At 40.3% G+C, this 24,882-nt stretch overlaps 1 protein-coding gene across 1 annotated transcript in view; it reads left to right on the forward strand.

The window, feature by feature from the left end:
• The window catches only part of LOC149089142 (prostaglandin E2 receptor EP3 subtype-like), an 83,108-nt gene that overhangs the window by 46,539 nt on the left and 11,687 nt on the right, over nt 1-24,882 (forward strand). The window contains exon 2 of the mRNA XM_089237476.1: nt 24,312-24,728. Coding sequence (XP_089093602.1) covers nt 24,312-24,728 — 417 coding nt within the window. The remainder of the gene's footprint in view (nt 1-24,311; nt 24,729-24,882) is intronic.

Below are 24,882 nucleotides of genomic sequence, written 5' to 3' on the forward strand. Positions count from 1 at the left end.
ATGATATGAAATGATATGCATACATCCCACGGGTCGCAAGCCTGATGAAACTGTTCACTTTATTACTTAGGTGATCTGTAGACATGCTGCGGGTCAATCAAGTGATCTAAAAATGTACTGCAGGTCACTTAAGTCATCTGTAAATATGCCGCGGGTCACTTAAGTGATCTGTAAATGTGCCGCTTAGTTAATTTTCACAAAATTGGGGTTTGAGATCGGGGGCCACATTATATTACTCCGAGGGTCACAAGAGTGGAGCATGTATGCCTTTCAAAAACACACGTATGCTTGAAATCTGCATTAATCGAAATTCTTGCGCGCAATCTTTACAGGAAAGTTGAACAAGTGCTCGTGAGCACACGAAATCTGGCATGTGCACTGAGCACCCCTGGTGCTCGCGTGAAACAAGTTGAAGATGTCTGCCTTAAACATTCAAACGGTTTTTTTTTGTCCCCCCGTCCCCTTTGCCAGGGGTGCACACTGGACCGATACGACAAACGATGTGACCGCGACATCGACATGGATTTATTGAAAATCTCAAATCAAAATCCTTATCGATATCGCGGTCGTATCTGCAGGTCCAAACATACCCTATATACCCTATGGCACGGGTTTCCAACTGGTGGTTCCGCCGAAGTTCCGTAACAGTTTCTTTGGGGGGTTCCGCACGATCAAACGCCACGGAACCCTTAAAAATCCAGGAGAAATTTGTTGTCGCTGATATTCGCGAAGCTATTCTTTGTTTTGCATTTTAACGAGATTGTGTGTGTGCAGCGTTTAAAAAAGAAAAAATCCGGACCACTTGGATGACTAACCAAGAGAATGCGGAAGAATGTGAGTGACCAAAAGATTGACCTTGGTGAGTGAGGGTGTGAACATAGTGCGTCCGTATTTCCGATTCTGGAAACCCGCGTCGCCTCCGATTGGTGGAAAAACCCAAATTTCAAAATTTTTCATCATCGAAAATATATGCCTTTTAGATAATACCTACTGTAGAGTCTCGCTCATCCGACATAAACGGGGAGGCAGAATGTCGGATAATAAGGAAGGTGTTAAGAAAAAGCCTATTAAACGTCAAACTATGTTAAAATTTTACATATTTATGTACGCAATAATCATGTTTTTACAACAAGACAACAGAAAAAATTGACTGATTACAGAAAATTAACAGTTACAGAATAATTCTGAAGTTAAATGCAGTATACTTAAAAAAGTGCAGTCCTTGATGATTTTGAAGAGATTTTCGATCGTAGTCTGCTTTCCTGATGAGTGCGGTCTCTTCGCTGCCAAGTCTTGCCATCTTTGAAGCATTATTATGTCGATTCTCCTGTAGCTTCTTGTTGCTCAATGTATTTAATCGCAGTTTCTCTAGAGCCTTAGTCGTTTTTGTGAAATTCGGAGAGGCTCAAAACGATTGTTGCTTGATCTTGCTCTTCAATTTCGTTGTCATCGCAATTGACAGTAGCGAAAATTTCTTCATCTCTTATTTTATACTCACTCATCATCATAGTCATAGTGTAGACGGGCGCGCCACTGTACAGTCGGGGTAACTAATTAGCTGCGGTATAGAGTCGGGAGCAACAAAAAATAGACTACGCTCAGGCTCGCACCTTGCAGTTTTTGTTGCCTCGAACCCCACCGTCGCCAGAGTGGTGGTCGGCTGAAGTTGGTTTCCCGTGGTTCCCAACTTACTTCGAGGAGCAAATACGAGCCGATCTCCCTATTAAAAAGTCTCGCCTCAGAGAGCGACAGGCCTACAACGATAAATTATTCAATCGTTACACTTCATTCATAGTTAGAAAAACTGGTGGCAGATGGCAGCACTACACATAATAAGCATGACACAGAAACAAACTTCGTCAGGTTTCACTACACGTACACGCACATTCCCGCATGTACCAATTCGTTAGAAGTTCCGCAGAGGAATATGGACGAGGTGCATGTGGGGTTTGGTAGTAGTTCTTGTTGCCGATTGATGCGTTTTTGTGTTGATTTTTTTTGTGGTGGGACGTCGGATACGGAATGTCGGATAACCGGGACTACTGTACAGTGAGTATAATATTGAGAAACATCCTTTAACTATAACCCTTCTGCCACCTGTCAAATAAAAAGCACAACTGTTAATGATCCTTCGAAACAGAATTGATAAAAAATGATGTGTGCATAAGAACACAACACAATATGATATTTATAAATATTTTTTGAGTAATAATATAAATGAAATGAATGAATTTGCAACAAAATTTAAACAGTTAACATTTGAACATCAAGTGATTGACCCAAGCATAGTGACTAAGTACATAGGAGTATACATAGACACTCGCCTAAATTTCAAATATCATGTCGAGCAAGTGATAAAAAAATCCCAAATTGCAATGGAAAGTCTCCTCCGTTTTTGCTACCCAAAGTCACATGTAACAAGAAAATTATGTATGAACAAATTATCAGACCTGTTCTTACATATGGTGCACCGGCTTGGGCTTTCGCTCAGAAATACAATGTTTACAACCTCCAGAAACATCAAAATTATATTCTCAGGAGATTCACAGGTGCTTCAAAATACTTCAGACTAACCGACCTGCACGCTGATTTTCACACAAATTCCCTCCATCTACAAATATATTAAGAAATTGGTCAAAAAGTATTTTGAGAAGCAAGATGCTTCACACAGAAGTGGATGTTATCAGCTCAGCATCCAACTAACCAGCTGAACAGAGATTAGCACAGCTAAGACCAAATTATATTTTGGTTACAAATTTTAGAAAGGAATTATAATTGTCATAGAAAACAAGCAATAATGGTTAATCATACTGAAGTTATGATTGAAAAGACCTTGTATTATTATTAATAATGTACCACAGCATAGTATAGATAAATATTACTATAAATAAATTTCATCAAATTTTTGTGAAATGATGGAAATGTTAATGTTAATTTGCTCCTCACTGAAGGACATTTGCTCCTCACTTGGGGTCACGTTCTTGGAGCTTCCCGCATTTACCGATAGGTGGCTTCGTTCGGATGGGATCCATCTAAATAAGAGAGGGGTCTGGGAGGTTTACGATAGTCTTAGGTCAGGTTTTTTACTCCCAGACCACGTAGTCGGGAATGCGGGTTAGTTAATGATAATCACAACAGTACTGACGGGGAATTACCCACCTCTGACTTGGATGGCTTCTCGATTGACAACAAACCACCGGGCAAATTAAAATGTGTGTTAATAAATGCCAGGAGCTTGGGTAACAAGAAAGATTTTTTAGAAACTATGATAGTTGTGGAGGACTTGGATCTTATAGCCATTACAGAATCTTGGGCAAACGATGGGGATGAATCTTTCTTACACATCTCCGGATACGATACTTTTTTGAGAAATAGATCTGATAGGAAAGGGGGTGGAGTGTTGATATACGTGAAATCATGTTTGAAGGCTAGAGAGTGTAACGTACAGAGAAGTGATATTGAAACCATATGGGTTGAACTTGAGAACAAAAGACGTCATAAGCTTATTGTTGGGGTTTGTTACAATCCACCGAATAGGGATCAAAACTACATCGCCAAAATGCACGATGAAATTTCCTACATGTGTAAGCGAAAGAGGGTTCTCATACTAGGGGATTTCAATTACCCGGGTATTGATTGGGAGAACCTTTCATCTGGAAATCAGTATGAAAGAGACTTTCTTAAGTTGGTGCTCGAAAATTTTTTGTATCAGCATGTATCAGAAGCCACTAGGGGTACTGCTATTTTGGATTTAGTTCTTACTAGTTCTGAGGATCTAGTTGAACATGTTTCGGTGGGGGAAGAGTTTTCTTCCAGTGATCATCGTATCGTCAGATTTCACTGTAACTTTTCCTCGGGTAAGGTTGATAACAAAAGATTGGTTCCTTGTTTTCGGAGAACTAACTTTGATGTTTTGCGAAGAAGGTTAGCGGAAGTTTTCAAAGACCGGTTGGAATCAGTAGGGGTGGTAAGTCAATGGGAAGAATTTAGTACGAAGCTGTCCTCTGTTTTGCACGACGTCATACCCTTTGTTCGAAAAAAGCGTGTTTGTACATCACACCCTCTATGGTTCACGGATAGCGTGCGGAACCTTTATCTTGAAAAGAAAAGAGCATTCAGAGAGTATAAAAGTGGACGAGGTGACCTATCATTGTTTACTGATAAAAGAAGACTGTTGAAGAAAGCGATAAGGGATAGTAAAAAGCAAGTTGAATCTAGGTTGGCAGATAACATTGGCTCTGACCCAAAATCATTTTTTCGATACGTCAATAATGGATGTAAGGGGACAGTTGGCCCCCTCTCGATAGGAGGCTCAAAAGTAGAGAGCAATGTAGGCATGTGTAGTGCTTTCAATGACTTTTTCGCGTCGGTTTTTAATGGAGATAATGATATTCGATATACGGGTGTTGCATGGGGTAATAAAACGCTCAACGATATTCAAGTGGAAGACGTGGAGGTCCTAAATCTTCTAAGAAATGTATGTGCAAGCAAAGCACCAGGACCAGATGATATCTATCCCAGGGTTCTCAGGGAAGGTGCTAATGAATTGTTGGGGCCAGTCGCACAGATATACAGGAGTAGTGTTGCTGAGGGTATCGTCCCGAGAGATTGGAAACTGGCTAACGTTGTTCCGATATTTAAGAAGGGTAGTAGAGAAGTGGTGTCTAATTATCGTCCAGTGAGTTTGACGAGCTCCCTCTCGAAAATTTTGGAAATTATCATCAAAAGGCAGTTTGTGAAGTGGATAGACGAGAATAATGTATTGTCGGATAATCAGCATGGGTTCAGGAAGGGGAAGTCATGTGTAACTAACCTCCTTTGCTTCTATGATTACGTGACTAAGGCTTTGGGTAAGAGCAAAAATGTCGACGTTGTTTACCTTGATTTCCAGAAGGCATTCGATCGGGTCCAACATGGCAAGCTCTTGAAGCGTTTACACGAGATTGGAATAGGGGGCAACTTGCTGAATTGGATAGAATCGTGGTTAAGAGATAGGTCGCAACGAGTTATGGTGAACGGGGAATTCTCTGGTTGGACAGACGTCACAAGTGGAGTTCCTCAGGGAAGTGTCCTTGGCCCCATACTTTTTTCACTTTTTATCGATAAACTCGATCAGGGTATCGATGGAATTACTAGCAAATTCGCAGATGATGTGAAGCTAATGGGGGTAATCGGGAATGAAAGCGATAGGGAGTTGCTCCAGACCAACTTAAACAAGATTGCAGCATGGGCAAATGAATGGAGCATGACGTTTAGCGTAGATAAGTGCATGGTCGCTCATTTTGGTTCGAACAACCAACGGTTCTCTTACGAGTTGAATGGTGTCACTATCCCGGATGCAACTAGAGTCACCGATTTGGGAATTCTCATTGACGAGCGACTTAAGTTTTCTGAACATTGTTCAGCGGTTGTCAAAAAATCGAATAGAATGCTTGGTCTCATTTTCAAAAAGGTCTCTTCGCGTTCTCCTAAAGTCATTCTTCCTCTTTTTCGAGGCTTAGTTCGTCCTGGACTGGAGTATGCTGTAAGGTTTTGGAGACCATACCTACAGAGGGACATAGACTTGGTTGAAGGGGTGCAGAGAAGAGCTACGCGTGTCCTTATTGGCACACAGGGCTTGAGTTATGAAGAAAGACTTCATTTTTTGAATATGTTTACATTGGATGAACGCAGGTGTCGAGGAGATATGATCGAAGTGTTCAAAATTTTCAATGGGATGGATAGGATGGACCATGAACTTTTAGTACACCGCCAATCGACTGCTTTTACAAGGGGACACCAGTATCGATTGGTGAGGGACAATGCAAGGTTATGGTGTCGCAGGGAATTTTTCTCCAATAGGGTTGTTAATAAATGGAATAGCTTACCCCCGGAGGTAGTAAATTGTAACACAATTGACACGTTTAAAAAGAAATACGATAAACACGTTGGGGTAAATCGAGAAGCTATCCATTCTTAGAATAAGACAACCATAAGTAATCTTTATGGGCATCGTATAATATTTTATCATGTGTATATATTGTTTGTAATTTGTGTTAATTGCATTTTTAATTGGGTTGCTGTATTTTTGAAACATATGACAACCATATTTTTATGGGCATCTTTTTATCAGCCACCTCGTTGGGCATTTTGCCTGTTGTGGCGTTGTATTTGTATTTGTATTTGTATTAATCACTACCAATCAATTCCATTTTTAGCATTGGTGGAGTGAGAACAGTTTATGTAAATACAGTCATTCGTAAAATTAAATATTAATTGATAATGTATATGATATGAACGCTTTGTGAATTATATAACCATTTGTTATGTGACCTAATCAGCATAGATTTTTTAATCTAATATAATTGTCAAATGTTCAAAAGTTACGTAATATGATTCTGATGGGACTATGAGGAGTGTATTAATGCTCTGTAAATTCTAATGACCATTTGTAACCTTCTACTCTATTTTTCTATTTTATGATTATTTATTTTTAAATATGTTTGTGTCAAATGTTTAGAAATCACATTGAATGGTTTTGGTGACATTGTTGGCGTTTTCATGTATATACACATATCATGTTTTGTCTAAATGGAAATATGGCATGGACTATATGATTCTGATGGGACGGGAGCTCTGCTCTGATGATTACAATCAAAGCTCTTGATTCACGAATATACCTTCCAATAGCGAAATGACGAAAGGGTACAGACACTCAGAAATGACAAAAGGGTACATAGAAAATTGAAGGATCGGACACACCCACGACCACCTAGGTTATATAGGAGGTCGTGACACACCCCACTTCCCATCTCAGAGAGATATCGAAGCTTTCCCGGCAGATGGGTGCATCCGGAAATTTATTCATTTATGAGAAAATAACAAACAACGATATTTCATATATACATATATATACAATAAAGAATCTGGAATAAAAATTGTGATCATAACATCATCCACAGAAAATCAGACCGTAATCATAACACTGTCCTTATGTAGATAATCGGACAATAATCTTGTCTCGTATATAAAAGGGTACCTTGTCAAAAGGGTACATACAGACACTCAGAAAAGACAAAAGGAACAGACGCTCAGAAAAATTCAAAAAGGTACAGGCGCTCAGAAATGACAAAACGTTACATTCAGAAAGAGCCAAAAGAGTACAGAAATTGAGAAAAAGACAAAAGGATGGAGTGTTCAGAGAAGCTGATGGAGTGTTGCAAAAGACATGGCGGCAAATTGAGGCGAAATCAGAGCAAAAATTCAGAATGAGTTGAGATTGAAATGAATGACTTCCATGTATATTATCACGTTTTTGTTGGTCAAATCCCAACATAAAACAACAGGGACTCCTCGGCGTCCCTGCTTGGGCTTTTCAACAACGACATTTTTTCCTACAAGGTATGCGTCCCGAGAATCGACGGCTAGAAACAAAAACGGATCCTCTCTCTCTCTCGCTCTATTATAACGAAGATGGGCCTTAGTTAGCAGCACTTGACACTGGGAAAGTTGGTGACTTAAATAGGACACTTGACTCTCGCTCTCTCGCGCCTATGCGTTTTCTTTCCTCCCCCTCATCCCTTTTTTTGCATTTCATTTGCTAGACGCTAAATTTCAAGAAGAAATGACGCCATTGAAATGATAGCCATGAAATGATTCTTCTTTCTGGTGGAACAGTTCCGCATAATCTTTTCGTAATCGACAATTGGAGTAGAACCTAAGTAGGACACTCCATCGAAATCTGATCAAGTTAGGCACCCACGATTCCGTTTAAATCTGACCGAGTTGAATGCCTATTATTATTATATAAAAAATCTGACCAAGTTGGGTGCCTGTGATCCTATTAAAACCTGGCCAACTTGGATTGAACGATTATAGTACTCCGATAAAACCTGCGCAACTTGGACGCCTTTACCAACGACCCTTGAGGGTACTATGCACATGGGCGTACGCAGAATTTTCTCGAGTGGGGGGTTCCAAATTTTTTTTTTCCTTCTGGGGTGGGGGGGTTACGTTTTTTTCCTGAAAAATAATATTATAATCTTGGCTCAAGGGGGGGTTAGGACCCCAAAACCAGGCCCGTCATTTGGGGGGGGGGCGGTGCCTCCCGGCTTTTGAAAATACACTAAAAATGGTATATATATATATATATACATATATATATATACAAATATATACATATACATACACTTTGAGAATACACCCTGTATAAATTATGAATGTTTTTGTATATACAATTTCATAGTATGATGGTGGTTTAGTAACCTTGAATATTTGTATGAGCTCATTATGGCATTTTTTCCAATATATGTGTCGTGCATAGTAATGTTTATGTGTATCAACAATTATTATAAAAAGGGAAATTTATATTATATAATTAGCGTATATTATGTAAATACAGTATATTATGTAAATATGTGTGGGTAATTCAAATGTGATCGCTGCCACCCAGCACTGTGAACGGGGGCTGTGTTTGATTGTTCCCGCCGCACTTTTATGGTATGATAGTAATTTTGTAGTTGAATATTTGTATGAGCTCATGGTGATATTTGTACCCAATACTACCTTCATAGTAATGTTTATGTGCATTCCCAATAGTATAAAAAAGGGAAATTTTTGTAAAGTAAATAATGTATGCATGTAATTCAAATGTGAATGCCCAGCACTGTCAACGGAGGCTCTGTTTGATTGTTCCCGTCGCAGTGCGGGCTATGTGTGTATTCTGTGTGTGTATATATTGCATGTCCTGTAAGGGGAAGAGCGAGCAGAACACACTGCTCAGCGCTGTGGACGGAGGCTTTGTTTCTTCATTTCCCGTCACAGTCGAGGCGCTGTATATATGTAATTTGTATGCATTGTGTATTTAGACCATTCTCAAATCTCTCCCACTTCAACATGCCAGCTTCTTTTTCTTCTTTCTTGTCCACAAGTCTTTTCCACCCTTCTTTTGAAATCCCAGGCTGCGGTCTCCGGCCCTTAGGCCCCTTTCACACGGAGCGGATGCGGATGCGGACGCGGGTCCGCATACCCTTTCAAACGAGCGCTGAAGATGCGGACGAATCGCCCGCATCTTTAGTTCGAAATTCGTGCATAAAAACTGTTTTTTCGCAATTTTTGTAATTATTTTTCTCCTTCACCCCTGATTCAGTGCCCATAGGCAGCCTAGAGGCATTCTTTGTTGGTTTTTATCATTGAGCCTAAAGATGCCTCCATTCCGATCCTCACAAGTAGTCGATGGGAGAAAATATCTTAAAATATTTTAAAAAAATTTTGAAAAAAAATCTGTCTTTTCGGAAAAATATGAAAGAAAATTCCAAAAACACATCCAATGTTCGAAAAATCCAATCCAAAAACATCCAAAACATTCGATGTTCCAAAAAAAAAAAAAAAAAAAAAATTCAGCAAATATCAAAAAATTTGCAAGTATAAAAAAAAGGGAGGGGTTGGGACTTTCAAAATGTCTGTGCTTAGAAATATTCACATCACAATTCTGTCTTAGGCCGGGATTAAACTATAAAAGTTTTGTAAAAGCTCTTTGATAAAACGTGAAAAATTCAACCATTAAGATCACCGGTTGCATTTGTTTGAATGCAACCGATGCGCCTATTGGTTGAATTTTTTAACTTTTATAAAAGATCTTTTACAAAACTTTATAGTATAATCCCGGCCTCAAGTACGGATTACACTATAAAAATTTTATAATAATTCTTTTAAAAAAGCAACTAATAAATTTATCGGTTGCACTTGCAATTTATTAGTTGCTTTTTTCAAGTTTTATAAAATAACTTTCATAAACCTTTTAGAGTGAAATCCCATCCTTAGATTAGTCACTTCTGAAATATAAAATTTCATTTTTTTAAGTTTATAGTCAAAATATTGAGTAAAATATACTTGTAGGTATCGGGGAACCACCAAAAATATTCAAGTGCTAGGGTCTTCAAACGGTCCTGAGTGAACAAACCGTACGTGGATAACGTTGTTTAATAAAAGTATTTTTTTTAAAGTTTAAAAAAATTAATAGATTAAAAATTTAAAAAAATAACAAATATTTAAAATAATATTTCAGATATTTATATTTTTAAATAATTTTAAATATTTATAAAGAAAAAAATTGAAATTTTTTTAATTAAATTTAAAAGTTATTAAAGTATTTAGTCAATTAAATATTCGTAATGAACAGAACGGCTTATAATTTTGGTCCCGTCAGTGGCCGTTATTGGCAGGTTTTATTATGTAAAATTGTGAAATATGGACAAAAGGCAGTTAAAGTTGCTATATCTCAATCTCAGAAGGAAACAAAGGGATAGACGTAGGTGGGTACATCGTATTTGATGAACAGGGACCCTCATATGGTGTTTTTAAGGGTATTTATGGCAAATAATTAAAAACATTCCGTGCAAAATCACCTTCAAAAAGTAGCCAAAGATGCGGACGAATTCGCTCCGCATCCGCATCGTCTGAATAGCTCCGAATAAACCTATTGTCAAAACTTCTATGTGCGGATGCGGAGCCCGCACTTAGGTTTTGACACATGCGGACGACGTCCGGACCCGCATGAACATTTCCTAGGTACGGAGATTTTTCGGCTCGTCTGAAAGGCGCAGTATATTCCAATTGTTAAAACTTCTTCCGGACCCGCGTCCGCATCCGCTCCGTGTGAAAGGGCCCTTATGTGCCACTGGACGCACGTGCAATTTTTCTCCCTAGTCATTGGATTCGGTCACCCATTTTTGTCAAATGGCTTGTACGTTGCATCGAGTTGATGGCTGTCTTCATGGGGAGAACGACGCGAGAAATTCGAAACTTGCGAGCACGGGGCAAGGGGAGCCACCACTATAAATCTTTGCTAACTTTTCCGACACAACTCTGCCTCTTTTGAGGTAACGGAAGTAAGGTGCTTTGCATCAGTCCGGGGTTGTGTGAGCGGTTTATCTTTCTATCTACATACTTTGAGTACATGTTCTTTGCCCCCTCCTCCCTGGAAAAAGTTGAAATGACGGCCCTGCCCAAAACCCCCCTTTGCGTACGCCAATGTATGCATAATAGCCGGTAAAAGTGATAAATTTACGGAAATTTATCAAACTTACCAAAATGCTCGCCGATTACGCATAATAACCGGTAATTAAGTATAACATCCGGGTTTATCACATTTACCGTAACGTGTGTACGTTCACGTAAACTACATTACGCATGGCAAATCAAGACTAAATGCCACTTACAACACGACCGTATAATATATATATATTCGTATATTTCTCCTAGAAAAAGGTTTTTTTCCTTTCGTACGTCGTTGATACGGACGTTGACCCGTTGCCACGTGGCACAGACATAACCATAAGAAGGGAACCGTAATGGCTCGAAACCAACGTGGGTGGTCGTCGACAAGACACCGATACGCTCTTTATGTTGCTGGATCCACGATTTTATGGACCCCAAACGGTGGGAGGCTACGGATTGGCCATGACATGGAGACGTCTTACAACGCATTCACGAGGGGGGAGGGGGGGGGCGCCCAGAAATATGATGTGGTGTCTTGGACGTATATTTCCGATCGCGATGTGTAGTAAAACAAGCCGCAGTTGGCCTTAACCCATGGAGGTTAGAAAACTGCCCAGTTTCACTAGTTCAAATTTTGAAATAATTTACAAATAATTTTGGTGACTGTTCAAATTCTGTCCACAGAGGGCGCTGTTCGAAAGCAAATCGCAATGTACAAAAATCAGAGTCCTATAGAATGTAGGGAGGACATTTCTGAATTTGCCCTGTTAACTGGCGCTTGTATAAGGTTTTAATCGCGATGTTGACATTCGTGAATAAAGCACTATTGATGAAGTTGTTCTACTTCAGCCACGAATCACCGGCTGAAGCTTTACGAACGTTTCGGACACAGTAGACATTGGAGAAAGATTCAGGTTCAATTACTCAGGCTGGACGGAGCGAGAAGACTGAGGCGGAACAGCGGGAGAGAGAACTTCTAAAAGCATTCCAGAATGTTCTTCTCCGCAACCTTTCACGGATAAAATAAGGAAATATATGGCTTTCAATATTCCATTTTTTCGATATATTTGTTTGTTTTTCCCCCTTGTTAACGGAATATTTTGGTGCCTGTCACGTTCAGAGGAGCATTTCTGGTTTTTTGGCGCCCTTCTCCCCCTGCCCCCAGTCTAATTTTCTTGACTACCCTTTTCATTGAATTCGCCCCCCGCCCCACTTGGCCTCTCCTGCAAGCACAAATATGACTCTTTTCAAGTCACTCTTTTGGTCACTCACATTTCTGCACAAGCTATAGGCTACTCTTTTTGTAGCTCACTGACATGATTACTTACTTTATGTCATTCTTTTGATCATTTACACGTTTACACATGCTCTAGGTCATTCTTTTGGTCACTTACATGCTTGTAAGCGCTCTGAGTCACTCACTGACATGATTACTTGCTTTATGAGTTATTCTTTTGATCATTCACAAGTTTACTAGGGTGATCTGTCGATGAAAATTTGAACTAAATTTTTAATATGGGGAATCACCCTTCGTGAGAATAACTTGCTTCAGCAAACAGCATTCAAATATGCCAATTTATTCAAATTTTACGAATTTTTTTTTTTTTTTTACTATTTACAAATTTGTGGGGCACCCTGTACATCGCATCAAAAACCAAACTTATTAGAATTTAAATTGATTTCTAGAGCTAAAGATTGTGACTCCGTCATTATTATAATCATCAAATTCATCGCAAATGCTTGTCAAAATCATGCGGGGTTTTTTTTTTTTTGTTTTTTTTGGTGAATTACATTTTTATCCATTGCGACATGCAGTAGCCATCATTTTCGCCATTGACGATTTTTCACCAGTTAGAGCGATATTTGGCAACCCTTTTGCCTTTGACAATTTTATTGTCTTCAATTGCGAACTATACTCGCCTTTGACAATTTGTTTGGTTGTAAATTGACAATACTTTTTGGCTGTAATTGACAACTTTACCTGCCTTTGACAATTTCTTGGTTGTAATTGTCGAGTGGCCGCTGTGGTGGTCGAGTGGTTATAGTGCCGGACTCGTGATTCGAACCCCACAGTGGTGGTCGGCTGAAGTTGGTTTTCTGTGGTTCCCAACTTCAAGGCGTAAATGCGAGCCGATCTCCCCGTTAAAAAGTCTCGCCACAGAGAGCAACAGTCCTACAAACAGTGCAAATATTCAGTCACCACACATCACTCATAGTTAGAAAAACTGGGGGCAGATGACAGCACTACACATAACAAGCATTACACAGAAACAAATTTTACGTCAGGTTGCACTACACGTACACGCACATTCCCGCATGTATCGATTCGTTGGGGGTTCGTTGGGGGGTTCCGCGGGGGGGGGGGGGGTGCATGTGGGGTGTAGCAGTAGTAGGTAGCGCCTCCAAAAAATGGCTCGGGATCCATGATGTTCTTGAGTCAGCCACCTCGTTGGGCAATTTGCCTGTTGTGGCGTTGTATTTGTATTTGTAATTGATAACTTTACTGGCCTTTGACAATTTTTTGGCTGTAAATTGACAACTTTACTGGCCTTTGACAATTCTTTTCGGCTGTGATTGACAATTTTACTCGCCTTCGATGATTTTTTTTTTTTGTCTGTGAAGTGGTGACTTTTTTTTTTTACAATTTTGTGCCTATAATTGGCAATTTCACTTTGCATTTGACAATCGATTTGGTGATTGGCGATACCTCGTACGGATTCCGATTTCCCGTATTTTTATGAAGGAAATGTGATCGGCTTAAGTATTTATCACGTTGTGTGTGTATAGATATTTTTCGTGGACCCCCCCTTAAGGGGCCGCATTTGTCCCGCGGGCCGGCCGAAGGTCGTGCATCCGTGCTGTAGCTCATAATCCCCTCGGCCGAAGTGCCAGCTTAAACCATTTCATTTTCCGATATCGAAACAGCGTCCCATCCATGTCGGTACGATGTCGTAACATTTCCTTCCTATGTTTAAAGAAGCATTCATTACGGCATGGAAAGTGGTGTTGGTTGTCTCGTATCTGGCCCATAAATAACAACAAGAATCTCAAACTGTGCGCCAACCCGAAGTTTTTATTGGGCTGGAGAAGAATCTCGATCAAGTTTCTCTTCGGCAACCGATCGGGAGGACTATAAGTGACACTTCCGCCCCTCGTGGATATCTTCCACGTCCGAGATAAGACAAGTCGCTAAAATAGAATGGAAATATTATACGTACACACACACGCGCGAGGTTCGAGATACGGCGGAAGAGCGAGAACTTCTAAAAGCATTCCAGAATGTTCTTCGCCGCAACCTTTCACGGATAAAATAAGGAAATATATGGCTTTCAATATTCCATTTTTCTGTATATTTGTTTGTTTTTCCCCCCTTGTTAACGGAATATTTTGGTGCCTGTCACGTTCAGAGGAGCATTTCTGGTTTTTTGGCTCCCTTCTCCCCCTGCCCCCAGTCTAATTTTCTTGACTACTCTTTTCATTGAATTCGGCCCCCCCCCCACGCTTGGCCTCTCCTGCAAGCACAAATATGACTCTAAGTCACTCTTTTGGTCCCTCACACACTTGCACAAGCTCTGGAGTACTCTTTTGGTAACACTCACTGACACGATTCTTTGCTTTATGTCACTCTTTTTATCATTTAGACGTTTACACATGCTCTAGGTCATTCTTTTGGTCATTTACATGCTCGTAAGCGCTCTGAGTCACTCACTAACATGATTACTTGCTTTATAAGTTATTCTTTTGATCATTCACAGTTTACAAATGTTCTCTAGATCATTCTTTCGGTAATTCACATGCTTGTAAGAGCTCTAAACCAGTCTTTTGGTCATTCACGTGCTTGCAAGTGCCCTGAGTCACTCACTGACATGACTACTTGCTTTATAAGTCACTCTTTTGATCATTTACAGATCATTACATCTCAAGTTTACACATGTTCTCTAGGTCATTCACATACTTGTAAGCACTCTAGGTCACTGTTTCCGTCATTCGCAAGCTTGCACACGCTCTAGATCACTCTTTTGGTCATTCACGTGCTTGCAAGCGCTCTGAGTCACTCGCTGATACGATTACTTGCTTTTTAAGTCATTTCATTCTTTTGATCATTTGCAAGTTTACAAATGTTCTCTAAATCATTCCTTTGGTCATTCACATGCCTGTAAGTGCTCTAGATCAGTCTTTTGGTCATTCACGTGCTTGCAAGCGCTTTGAGTCACTCACTGACATGATTCGTTGCTTTATAAGTCACTCTTTTTGATCATTTACAAGTTTACACATGTTCTCTAGGTCATTCACATGCTTGTAAGCACTCTAGGTCACTGTTTCCGTCATCCACATGCTTGTAAGCACTCTAGGTCACTGTTCCAATCATTCACAAGCTTGCACACGCTCTAGATCACTCTTTTGGCCATTCACGAGCTTCCAAGCTCTCTAGGTCAATCAGACCTAGATGAGTAACCTCAGAACTTAGTCACTTTCTGTCTGGGCAGAGGCGGCTTCATTCAGATTGAAACGAATTTTGCCGCGCTTCCCCCATTCTACTAACTTTCTTGGCCACTCGTTCCTCAAATTTGCCACCCCTCTGAACTTGCTGCCCTGGGCTATAGCCCGTTAAGCCCCTCCGTAAATATGCCACTGCCTGTCGCGTTCAGAAAAGGATTTATGGTTCCGCCGCCAAACAGTGGACTACACGAATTTTGCCGGCCTCTTCGCATTTTGCTCTGATTTCTTTATCACTGATTCCTCGAATTCGTCTCCCTGTGATACATCCGTTTGCAGCCCCCCCCCCGTATAAATACGCCTGTGTCTCCAAAGCCGAGCACATAGTGCGGTGAGCAAGAGGTACGGGAGTGCATAATAGAGACCTGGTGACTAAAACAATTGTATTGTTTTGTTCTACACCGCACACACACACTGGAGGAGGCGAAAGAGGGAGAGTCCACTCAACGAGGTGCGCGATTTGGAGAACCCTGTTTGCTTTCACCTCGATCTGAGGATTTTCGCTGTATGTGCTTATTGGTCCATATCTCCGTTTTTTTTTCCTTTCATCATCGTCATCGTCATACCTTTACATTTCAGCTCCGGTCATTCTCTCTATCCTCTTCCCCTTTCACTATGTGCGTGCGGACATCTCTTCCACCACCTCTATGCATTTCTTTCTTCCTAGTCGCGATTTTTGTAACTAGTACCCCTTCGCTCCTCTATGAGCGCAGCCTAAAGGGGATCCGGAAATTCTGCTTCTGACTTTCCGTTCCGGATGTTTCACCTCCCCTAGTTTCGTCCCCGTTACATTTCGCTCTCGGAAATTTCGCCTAGCCTGAAAATATGATTGACCGAGTGATTGGGTGAGTGATAGTGTGAATGACCGAATGATTAGTCTCCCATGAGTGATTAAGTGATTGAGTGAGTGATTGTGTGAGTGAATGAGCGAGTGAGTGGCCGTGATCAAGTGAGTATGAGTGAATGAGCGAGTGAGTGGCCGTGATCAAGTGAGTGTGAGTGATTTTGTGAGTGACCAAGTGATTGAATGAGTGATTGCGTGATTGAATGAGTGATTGCGTGAGTGAATGAGCGAGTGAGTGGCCGTGATCGAGTGGCCGTGATCAAGTGAGTGTGAATGACTTTATGAGTGAATGAGTGGCCGTATAAAATCGTTATGTCATGTATAATCAATGACGTATCGTTATATAGTGATTTCGCTGTTACTCATAGCCATGGTCACTCATACGGTCACTACTTGATCATTCATACGGTCACTAATTTGATCACCCATACTGTCGCCCATACAATCACCCCCTTGGTCACTCTCATAGTCACACACTTGCTTTCTCACGGTCACTCACCCAGTCACTCCGTCACTCACAGAGTCAAGGCCGTTGCCCAGTGGCGTGGTGCTAAGATGCTCATATACCACCGTGATTGTTGTCGTCTTGGTCCCAGGTTCAAACCCGGGGAGAATATAGCTATTTTCCTATATAAACGAGCTTGAGCTAACCCCCGATAGATGGTGCCTTCGTTTCCAATTCATTAATGACAGTAAATTACATCAAACTTCGACGAAACGTGTCAGAGGCGAAATTTCCATAAACCGGCTCTAAGACACTTTTTTCAGTCGCTTACGTGCACATTCCCATATGCTCACTCACTCTCTGGGGGTCCAGGGTGCTCAACCTTTAAGACAGTGCGGGCCTCTTCATTGGTATGGAAATTGTCGTGGCCCCCCCTTAATTAGGTGAACTTGAACAGCGTCGCACAGCATCATTTAAGTGATCTGTGAATGTGTAGCCGGCCGTTTGAGTTATCTGGAACTGTACCACGGGTCATTTAAATGACCTGTAAATGTACTACGGGGTCATTCAAGTGACCCGTGAATGTGCCACGAGCAACTTGAGTAAGTAGAACGCACCGCGGGTTACGCAAGTGATCTGAAAACGCACCATGGACAGCTTAATTGTTCTGAAACGACGCACTGTTCTGTGACGCACGTTACTCAAGTCGTGTAATTGTGCTGCTGGTCATTTAAGTGATCTGAAAATGGGCCGCGGATCACTTAAGTGGCCTCAAAACACACCACGGGCACTTTAAATTGCTCTGGAATTGTGCCGCACGTTACTCAAGCGGCACGTAAATGTGCTTGATGACTTAAGTGATTTACGAATATGCCACGGACCATTCAAGTGGTGTGGAACAGCAGGTCACTTAAGTAATCTCTTTATATGTGTCGCTTAGTTCAGTTTTTACAAAATTAGATTTGTGTTCGCGGGCCACATCAGATGACTCCGACAACCACACATGTGGCCAGAATTCAGAGCGCCATCCAGAAACAAACAAAATCGTTGAAACAACACTCGATATCCGATAATTAATAAATGCCCTCCCTTGGAAAGCACCGTTTTAAAAACGTATACATATTAAAAGCGGTTCTGTTTTGGTTGAAAAACTATTGTCATTCATTCTCGGTGTAGTGGCGCCTTCTGTTGTAAACATGTGCAAGGAACATAGCCAAAGCTGGGTGCGCATGCGTTCTCATGTCCAAGTTTAGGAATTTATATCTCGTAACCCTACTTCAACGCTTTCTTTCGCATATTTTCACTAAGTAAATAATAACATCGTTACGTTGGAACTCTGCTGCCATCGATTAAATACTAAACATCAGCCTACTTAACCCGGCCGAGATGAATAAAAATATATATTTCGGTGGTAATAAAAAAAACCAATTACGATAGTATACGAGTGATCCTTTTTTTCCGAAAAGGGGGGGTCACTCCCACTTTTGCTTCACCTGCACTGACCTGTTGTTTTTCTACGCGCAGAATTTCGATGTCGGTGAGAGATGGCAAAATAAAATGCTACCTTATACAATATGGGAAATTTTTCTCTGCTCAGCAAAAAACTCTGTTTACACGGAAGAGCTCATTCTCGGTCATTCTCAGACTCTAAAACGTCCACATTTTGTAAACTCATTCCCCATGAAAAAAAAATGGTGCCACTCTCAGTTAATTTCTTTTTTGTTCATGATCAATAAACGGGTAAAAATAGAATTTTATCAGTAAAAATGTGCCTTCTAGAAAATATTGAAAACAATTACACAGTGCGGTATTATATTACATGTGAGAAACATCAATGAACTGGAACCTCTTCTGCCATCAATCAAACAAGATTGCTATAATTCTTCTATAGATATTGGTGACCGGTTTCTGATTAATGTGCCCACATAGAAAAAAATCGATATAGTACGATATTAACAAATATTTTATGAGCGATAATATTAATTAAATTGTCGCATTTGCTTTAAAATTTTAACAGTTGCTGTTTGTGGAAGGTAAATTAATATAAGTAAAATGTGCAGAAAGTTTTATCCCCAGAATCGAACTGGTTCTGGCATATAAGGATTGCTAGTTGATGGGAAGTACTGAGCTGGCTGTTTTTAAGCAACCATTGACTGATCAATAGTTGCTTAAAAACAGCCACCGGTAATTTTTTTTTAATTATATATAACCCTTTATACCTTACTTTCAAAAATAAATCTCGTCGATTGCAAATATTCTCAATATCTACCATATTAAACAAATCAGTTTCACAAAGGGATGAACACAACATAAGTTTACAGCATATTGTGCAATATATTTCCATTTAGACAAAACATGATATGTGTATATACATGAAAACTCCAACAATGTCACCAAAACCATTCAATGTGATTTCTAAACATTTGACACAAACATATTTAAAAATAAATAATCATAAAATATAAAAATAGAGTAGAAGGTTACAAATGGTCATTAGAATTTACAGAACATTAATACACTCCTCATAGTCCCATCAGAATCATATGATGTAACTTTTGAACATTTGACAATTATATTAAATTAAAAAATGTATGCTGATTAGGTCACATAACAAATGGTTATATAATTCACAAAGCGTTCATATCATATACCTTTCAATTAATATTTAATTTTACGAATGACTGTATTTACATAAACTATTCTCACTCTACCAATATTAAAAATGGAATTGATTGGTAGTGATTAACATTTCCATCATTTCACAAAAATTTGATGAAATTTATTTATAGTAATATTTATCTATACTACGCTGTGGTAGATTATTAATAAAAATACAAGGTCTTTTCAATCATAACTTCAGTATGATTAACCATTATTGCTTGTTTTCTATGACAATTATAATTCTTTTCTAAAATTTGTAACCAAAATATTCTTTGGTCTTAGCTGTGCTAATTTCTGCTCAGCTGGGCGCTGAGCTGATAACATCCACTTCTGAAGCATCTTGCTTCTCAAAATACTTTATGACCAATTTCTTAATGTATTTGTACACGGATGGAATTTGAAAATCAGCGTGTTACAAAAATAATTTTGCGCATTTACTAATGTTAATTTACCGTAAACAAACAGCAACTGCTAAAATTTTGAAGCAAATGTGACAATTTAATTAATGTTATTGCTTATAAAATATAAATTTGCTATATAAATAAAATATAAATAAAATAATATAAATATAAATAAAATTTGCTAATATCATAGTAAATTGATTTTTTCTTTGCGGCAATCGTCTTCGCCGTCGTTGGGAACGGACGTGCTATTATCGCGCTCCGCTCACCGACACGCCATTTTGTGTCTTTCTTTGTGTTTTTCTTCGTTCTCGTGAGTTTTACTTAGCGTGTTGTTTATTGTTGGGTCATATTCTGCGGTGATTTTTCTTTTTTTTTAGCGCACGTTGGATTGTGAGATAAGTGGTTTTTTTTTTTTTTTTTTTTTTTTTATATTGCTCTCATTTTTTTTTAAATTTTCGTTGTGTATTTTCGATCGACTTATATTTATTTTTCTCGTTCGCATTTAACATGTTTCGGTGGGGGAAGAGTTTTCTTCCAGTGATCATCGTATCGTCAGATTTCTCTGTAACTTTTCCTCGGGTAAGGTTGATAACAAAAGATTGGTTCCTTGTTTTCGGAGAACTAACTTTGATGTTTTGCGAAGAAGGTTAGCGGAAGTTTTCAAAGACCGGTTGGAATCAGTAGGGGTGGTAAGTCAATGGGAAGAATTTAGTACGAAGCTGTCCTCTGTTTTGCACGACGTCATACCCTTTGTTCGAAAAAAGCGTGTTTGTACATCACACCCTCTATGGTTCACGGATAGCGTGCGGAACCTTTATCTTGAAAAGAAAAGAGCATTCAGAGAGTATAAAAGTGGACGAGGTGACCTATCATTGTTTACTGATAAAAGAAGACTGTTGAAGAAAGCGATAAGGGATAGTAAAAAGCAAGTTGAATCTAGGTTGGCAGATAACATTGGCTCTGACCCAAAATCATTTTTTCGATACGTCAATAATGGATGTAAGGGGACAGTTGGCCCCCTCTCGATAGGAGGCTCAAAAGTAGAGAGCAATGTAGGCATGTGTAGTGCTTTCAATGACTTTTTCGCGTCGGTTTTTAATGGAGATAATGATATTCGATATACGGGTGTTGCATGGGGTAATAAAACGCTCAACGATATTCAAGTGGAAGACGTGGAGGTCCTAAATCTTCTAAGAAATGTATGTGCAAGCAAAGCACCAGGACCAGATGATATCTATCCCAGGGTTCTCAGGGAAGGTGCTAATGAATTGTTGGGGCCAGTCGCACAGATATACAGGAGTAGTGTTGCTGAGGGTATCGTCCCGAGAGATTGGAAACTGGCTAACGTTGTTCCGATATTTAAGAAGGGTAGTAGAGAAGTGGTGTCTAATTATCGTCCAGTGAGTTTGACGAGCTCCCTCTCGAAAATTTTGGAAATTATCATCAAAAGGCAGTTTGTGAAGTGGATAGACGAGAATAATGTATTGTCGGATAATCAGCATGGGTTCAGGAAGGAGAAGTCATGTGTAACTAACCTCCTTTGCTTCTATGATTACGTGACTAAGGCTTTGGGTAAGAGCAAAAATGTCGACGTTGTTTACCTTGATTTCCAGAAGGCATTCGATCGGGTCCAACATGGCAAACTCTTGAAGCGTTTACACGAGATTGGAATAGGGGGCAACTTGCTGAATTGGATAGAATCGTGGTTAAGAGACAGGTCGCAACGAGTTATGGTGAACGGGGAATTCTCTGGTTGGACAGACGTCACAAGTGGAGTTCCTCAGGGAAGTGTCCTTGGCCCCATACTTTTTTCACTTTTTATCGATAAACTCGATCAGGGTATCGATGGAATTACTAGCAAATTCGCAGATGATGTGAAGCTAATGAGGGTAATCGGGAATGAAAGCGATAGGGAGTTGCTCCAGACCAACTTAAACAAGATTGCAGCATGGGCAAATGAATGGAGCATGACGTTTAGCGTAGATAAGTGCATGGTCGCTCATTTTGGTTCGAACAACCCACGGTTCTCTTACGAGTTGAATGGTGTCACTATCCCGGATGCAACTAGAGTCACCGATTTGGGAATTCTCATTGACGAACGACTTAAGTTTTCTGAACATTGTTCAGCGGTGGTCAAAAAAGCGAATAGAATGCTTGGTCTCATTTTCAAAAAAGTCTCTTCGCGTTCTCCTAAAGTCATTCTTCCGCTTTTTCGAGGCTTAGTTCGTCCTGGACTAGAGTATGCTGTAAGGTTTTGGAGACCATACCTACAGAGGGACATAGACTTGGTTGAAGGGGTGCAGAGAAGAGCTACGCGTGTCCTTATTGGCACACAGGGCTTGAGTTATGAAGAAAGACTTCATTTTTTGAATATGTTTACATTGGATGAACGCAGGTGTCGAGGAGATATGATCGAAGTGTTCAAAATTTTCAATGGGATGGATAGGATGGACCATGAACTTTTAGTACACCGCCAATCGACTGCTTTTACAAGGGGACACCAGTATCGATTGGTGAGGGACAATGCAAGGTTATGGTGTCGCAGGGAATTTTTCTCCAATAGGGTTGTTAATAAATGGAATAGCTTACCCCCGGAGGTAGTAAATTGTAACACAATTGACACGTTTAAAAAGAAATACGATAAACATGTTGGGGTAAATCGAGAAGCTATCCATTCTTAGAATAAGACAACCATAAGTATTCTTTATGGGCATTGTATAATATTTTATCATGTGTATATATTGTTTGTAATTTGTGTTAATTGCATTTTTAATTGGGTTGCTGTATTTTTGAAACATATGACAACCATATTTTTATGGGCATCTTTTTATCAGCCGCCTCGTTGGGCATTTTGCCTGTTGTGGCGTTGTATTTGTATTTGTATTTGTATAAACCGGTCACCAATATCGATCGAGGAATTATAACAATTTTGTTTGACAGGTGGCAGAAGAGGTTCCACTTCATCGATGTTTCTCACATGCAATATAATACCGCACTGTGTAATTGTTTTCAATATTTTCTAGCAAGCACATTTTTAATGATAAAATTTTATTTACACTCGTTTGGCCGCCCGGCACCTCAGAGCTAAACCCTGACTGTGCAGGTCTGGGGTCGAATCCCGGTTCGAGCATGGACGGTTCCAAGCTCTCCGGGTAATTTTCTAGGCAATTTACATGCTTGCACGCGCTCTAAGGTCACTCTTTTATTCACTCGCTAACACTAAACAAGTTCCCTGGACGGATAATGCTGATCCCTTGGGAGCACGTGAGAATCACGTTATCATTATAAATATATATATTGGGGTTATGGAAAGAGAAATAATGAAGAAAGGCACTATTTTTTCATAATGGATAAGTTTACAAAATATGGACGTTTAGGGTCTGAGAATGCTTCCGTGTACAGAGATTGTTTTTTCGCTGGGCAGAAAGAAAAATTCCTTACATTGTACATATAAGGTAGCGTGTTATTTTGTCATTACGCACAGATTGTGTGCTCAGAAAAACAACAGGTCTGTGCAGGTGAAATAAAACAGAATGTGCCCATCATCTAAAAAAATAAGTTTGAGGGCACATTTCATGTTGAAATAGAAATTTTCCTTTTTCTCCGAGCATCTCGTTACTCCCTAGGTCACTCTTTTGATTACTCACTGACTTGATCCTTCATTCTCTAGGTAACTCTTTCGGTCATTCACATGTTTTCACGCGCTCTTTTGGTCGCTCACTGACCTGGTTCCAAGCTCTACGGGGAATTTTCTAGGCAATTTACATGCTTGCACACGTTCTAGGTCTTCTCTTATTCACTCACTGACGTGGTCCCCTTCGATCTTTAGGTTACTCTTTTGTTAACTCATTACATATTTACAGATTACTTGAGTGACCCGCCGCATAATTCTCGAGCACTTAATCGGCTCGCGACGCGTTTGCAGATCACTGAAGTGACTCGCGGGGCATATTTACAGATTACTTGAATAACCCCGCGACACAGTTAAAGAGTACTTAATCGATCAGGGGTGCAATTCCAGATCGGAGCTGCAGGCACATTTACAGATCACTTAAATGACTTACGACCTATTTACAGATCAATTAAGTTAATTAGTAACAGCAATGAATTAAGTTAACCTGCGGCACAGTTTCAGAGCATTTAAGCGGTCCTTGCTGCAGTTTCACATCGCTTATGTTGCCCGGGGCACAGTTCCAGGTCACTTGAGTGGCTCGGCGGCACATTTACAGATCATTCAAGTGATTTATGGCACATTTACAGATTGCGTAAGTGACCACTGGTGCTGTTCCAAATCACTTAAGTGGCCCGTGACACATTTTCAAACTAATAAAGTGGCCCGCACTCTCTTAAATGTTGAGCACCCTTGGGCTCTAATAATCAAGCTATGGTCAGGCGATGTGATCAATGAATTATTATAGAGATGTGCATGTGTGTTGACATGATTTTTGATTTTGTTTTAATGATTTCTTGTTCCTGATTTCAGCACGTGACTTACAAATTGATCAAGAGGGCCGTTTTCACGTTGTGGATAGTGGCGCTGTTTCTGGTCTGCCTGCCGTTCACGGGCTTCGGGCTCTACTACGACGTCCAGCCTCCAAACGGGACGCAGTGCAAGTGCCTGCGCTACCGAGTCGGAACGAGCCCGGTGGACGTGGCCTACGCCTTCCTCATGTTCGGTTTCGGTTGCCTGCTGTGCCTGGTCATCGTGTGCTGCAACCTGGCCGTGGTCCAGGCGCTGTGCCGCATGGGAAAGAACAGCGTGGCCCACTGCGGGAGGACCACAGTCCGGAAGGACAGCAAGGAGCTCAGCTTCAACCACACCACTGCGGAGGAGCTGTCCTTCGCCAAACTCATGATCGTCCTGTGCATCTTCTTCGTGATATGCTGGGTGCCGCAAATGGTGAGTTGAAAACGGTCTACGGAAAATTCAAATTCAAAACTTGAGAAAATTCACCGACAACAGTTCGATACGAGTTAGTGAGCCAGTAAATGAGCGAGGAATGATCGAGTGAGTGACCGAGTAAATGATACAGTAGTTAATGAGTGAGTGACGG

This window comes from Pholcus phalangioides, unplaced genomic scaffold (genome assembly GCF_987345545.1).
Source record: "Pholcus phalangioides strain wild (caught in Gottingen) unplaced genomic scaffold, Ppha-v1.0 ptg000002l_1, whole genome shotgun sequence".
NCBI classification, from domain to species: Eukaryota; Metazoa; Arthropoda; class Arachnida; order Araneae; family Pholcidae; genus Pholcus; species Pholcus phalangioides.